Source organism: Carlito syrichta, unplaced genomic scaffold (genome assembly GCF_000164805.1).
Source record: "Carlito syrichta isolate Samal-C Ts95f unplaced genomic scaffold, Tarsius_syrichta-2.0.1 Scaffold309114, whole genome shotgun sequence".
Taxonomy (NCBI): Eukaryota; Metazoa; Chordata; class Mammalia; order Primates; family Tarsiidae; genus Carlito; species Carlito syrichta.
The window spans coordinates 440,981-443,686 of record NW_007253210.1 but is presented as its reverse complement, the minus strand read 5'-3'; the positions used below and the strand labels follow the sequence as shown (position 1 = coordinate 443,686).

General features: G+C 62.5%; 1 protein-coding gene and 2 non-coding genes across 3 annotated transcripts in view; all 3 read right to left on the bottom strand.

Annotated features, from left to right (window-relative positions):
- Nucleotides 1–297, bottom strand: part of PLXDC1 (plexin domain containing 1) — an 83,125-nt gene extending 82,828 nt beyond the window's left edge. Inside the window, exon 1 of the mRNA XM_021716977.1 lies at nucleotides 218–297. Coding sequence (XP_021572652.1) covers nucleotides 218–224 — 7 coding nt within the window. The 5' untranslated portion in view covers nucleotides 225–297. The remainder of the gene's footprint in view (nucleotides 1–217) is intronic.
- Nucleotides 298–1,223: 926 nt separating this feature from the next.
- Nucleotides 1,224–1,295, bottom strand: TRNAC-GCA. Its single transcript has one exon. It is a non-coding gene; the product is annotated as a tRNA-Cys (tRNA).
- Nucleotides 1,296–2,001: 706 nt separating this feature from the next.
- TRNAC-GCA lies at nucleotides 2,002–2,073 on the bottom strand. Its single transcript has one exon. It is a non-coding gene; the product is annotated as a tRNA-Cys (tRNA).
- Between the last annotated feature and the right edge of the window lie 633 nt (nucleotides 2,074–2,706).

The following is a 2,706-nucleotide window of genomic DNA, read 5'->3' as shown; positions in this document are numbered from 1 at the left end:
GGCAGCCTGGCTCACCCCTGCCCTGCCGTGGCCGGGACCCCTCACGCCCCACGGGGAGACCACCGTCCTCTCTGGGGGCTCCGGGTCTGCTCAGGGCCGGGCCGGCCCCTCGTGAGAGCCAGTCCCCGAGGGAGGACACGGCGCGCCCCACCTGCCACCTCTGCCGGGCTCTGGGGGACAGATCGCCTTTTTTTCTTCCAGGACGGAATAAAAATACCCTCCATTTAGGAGCTCTGATAGACGGCAGGGAACCAGGTCAGGACACGCAAGCGCCTCGCCCCTCCCCGACCTACTTCGCGCGGCGGCGGAGCCGGGGCGCTGCGGGGTGGGAGAGGGGCTGCGGGGCGCCCTGGCTTCCGCGGGGCAGGGGCCTGGGGACGGGACACCGCGGAGGAAGGGCGTGGATCCCCCCGAAGGAGGGGTAAGAGTGGGAACGGGAGCAGGGACCGCGCGGGCTGGAGCGGGCGGGTTCCCGGCACCGGGGTCGGAAAGAAGACCTCGGGAGGGAGACAGCTGGCGGCCCCCCGCGCTCTTGGAACGCCAGCTCCTGCTTCCTCGGGGCCCAGAGGCGGCTTCCTCCAGCCCCAAGCCCGCTGTCCTCTTGCGAGGGGACCACCCAGGGCCTGCCCGTGAGTTCTTGATGCCTGGCCGAAATCCCCAGGGGCCGGCCCTCCAGCAGGCTGGAGAGAGGAGGCCGCCTCCAGCTGCGGCTTCTTGCTGCCCTCAAGTGGCCACGGGATGAGCCGCAGAGGCTGGTGTCCGCGGCGTCCCCCTGCCCGGGGGCTGCGGGGAGGTCGAGGTGGGAGGACGAATTCCAGCGGCGGTCCCCGTGCGTCTTGCGCATCCCCCCCTCTAGGGCGCCCCGTGGTCCGTCTCCTAAAGGCTCTTAGAAGGGCTCAGGCTGAAGCAAACACTTGGAAATAGTAGAAGCGAGTCGCATGCCATCTTTTAAAAAGGTAAGCAGCTAGGACGGAATCACCGGGAGGGAGTGTTAAAACTCTCTGGACTCCAATCTCAGTTTTGTCACTCGCTAGGGCCGGGCCGGGTCAGTTCCCCAGGCGATGCCGCTGGTCCCGGGACCACATTTTGAGAAGCACTGCTCCCGAAGTCCCCCGCACCGCTCTCCGTCTGCCCGAAAGAGAGAAAGGTGGCCAAGGAAATCTCAACATCAAAGTGAGAGAAAAAGAAACAGTTTTAAAGACAAAGCTCGGGAAAAGTGAGCCAGGGGGCACCCGGATTTGAACCGGGGACCTCTTGATCTGCAGTCAAATGCTCTACCACTGAGCTATACCCCCTCTGCCAGTGTGGTGGCGCGAGTGGCCTCTTAGTGCTACTGCTGCGCAGGCGCCAGGGCGCGCTCCCCGCCCCCAAAAGTGGGAAGTGGAGTCCGATGTTCACGCTGAAGGGAAAAAAATAGAAACCCCAGATCACTCCCTTGGAAGCAGGGACTATGCCCTGAGACTCTGAACTAAAGATTCCTGCGGATGGTGCGACGAAATGCCTTCTGGGGGTGTGGCAGGGGAAGTCTCTCGGGATCTTTCGAGATCCTTCACTTCGGGGCGTTCCTCTAGCCTGGGGTACCCCTCTTCTGCCCTGCTGGAGCCCCCTTACTGCTTCTCGGGGCGGCCTCTTTCCCCCTCGCACGTGCTCTCGCGGCTTCTCCGGGCCTTTCTTCCCCAGCCCGGCTGGCCCTTAGAAGCCCCGCCCCGTTCCCCGCCGTTGAAGAGCCGCCAGGGTCGCCGGCCAGGCCGACCGCGGGGTGCGCCCGCTCCGCCCTCGGGTTACACGAAGGGGCCAACTCTCGGGTGCCCCCGTGTCAGCCCGGAGCTCCTCGCAGTGCCTGCCACCTGGGTCACGAGCACAGGTTGAAACACTGGCAGGGCCCAGGACCATCCTCACCCGTCTGCAAAAGAGGGCAGCCGGGCGGGCTCCCTCCATCCAACTCCATGGGCGCAGTGACCCCTCGGTAGACTTGGAGACCAGCAAAATGTGAGCGGCGAGAGGGGGCACCCGGATTTGAACCGGGGACCTCTTGATCTGCAGTCAAATGCTCTGCCACTGAGCTATACCCCCGGCATGCATGTGCTTTCTCATTAGAATAATTTTCCGTGGAAGAAAGGCGTGGTCTTCCCTGCTTCCCTTTAGCTTTGATCTGAGGGATCAGTCCGGATAACCTCATGGATAAAACACTGGCAGGACGGCTAGAATTCCTAAATTCTTCTTCCATAGTCATGCCTCGGATTAAACCACAAGATGAAGGCATGCTGATTCGTCTGTGTCGGCACCCAAACTCTCCCGCAAATGTCCACTGCCTAGTTTAGGAAAGGGATGTTCCCCAGGGCCATCCCAGGTCTAGGGATATACAGCCCAGATCTCCATTTTGTCTCTAGATCTACCTGGATGGGACTCCTGGGTCCCTCCTCCCCTCCCCCATGAGTCACCATCAAACCACTCCCTCCCCTAATCCCAGGCCGAGGCTAGAGAGCCCAGTCCTGGCTCTCAGGGACCAGTGCCCTTCAGCCTGGCAGAGGGTGGTGGGGTCCAGGGCCAAGAAGCCAGTCCCCTTGCCAGATGGGTCCTTGAGACAGCTCTTGCCATTTCCAAGGCAGATTTGCCCAAGAGCTCTGCACAAAACCAAAAGCCAGCCGGGCTCAGTGGCTCAGCCTGTAATCCTGCGCCTTTGGAAGGCTGAGGTGAGTGGATTGG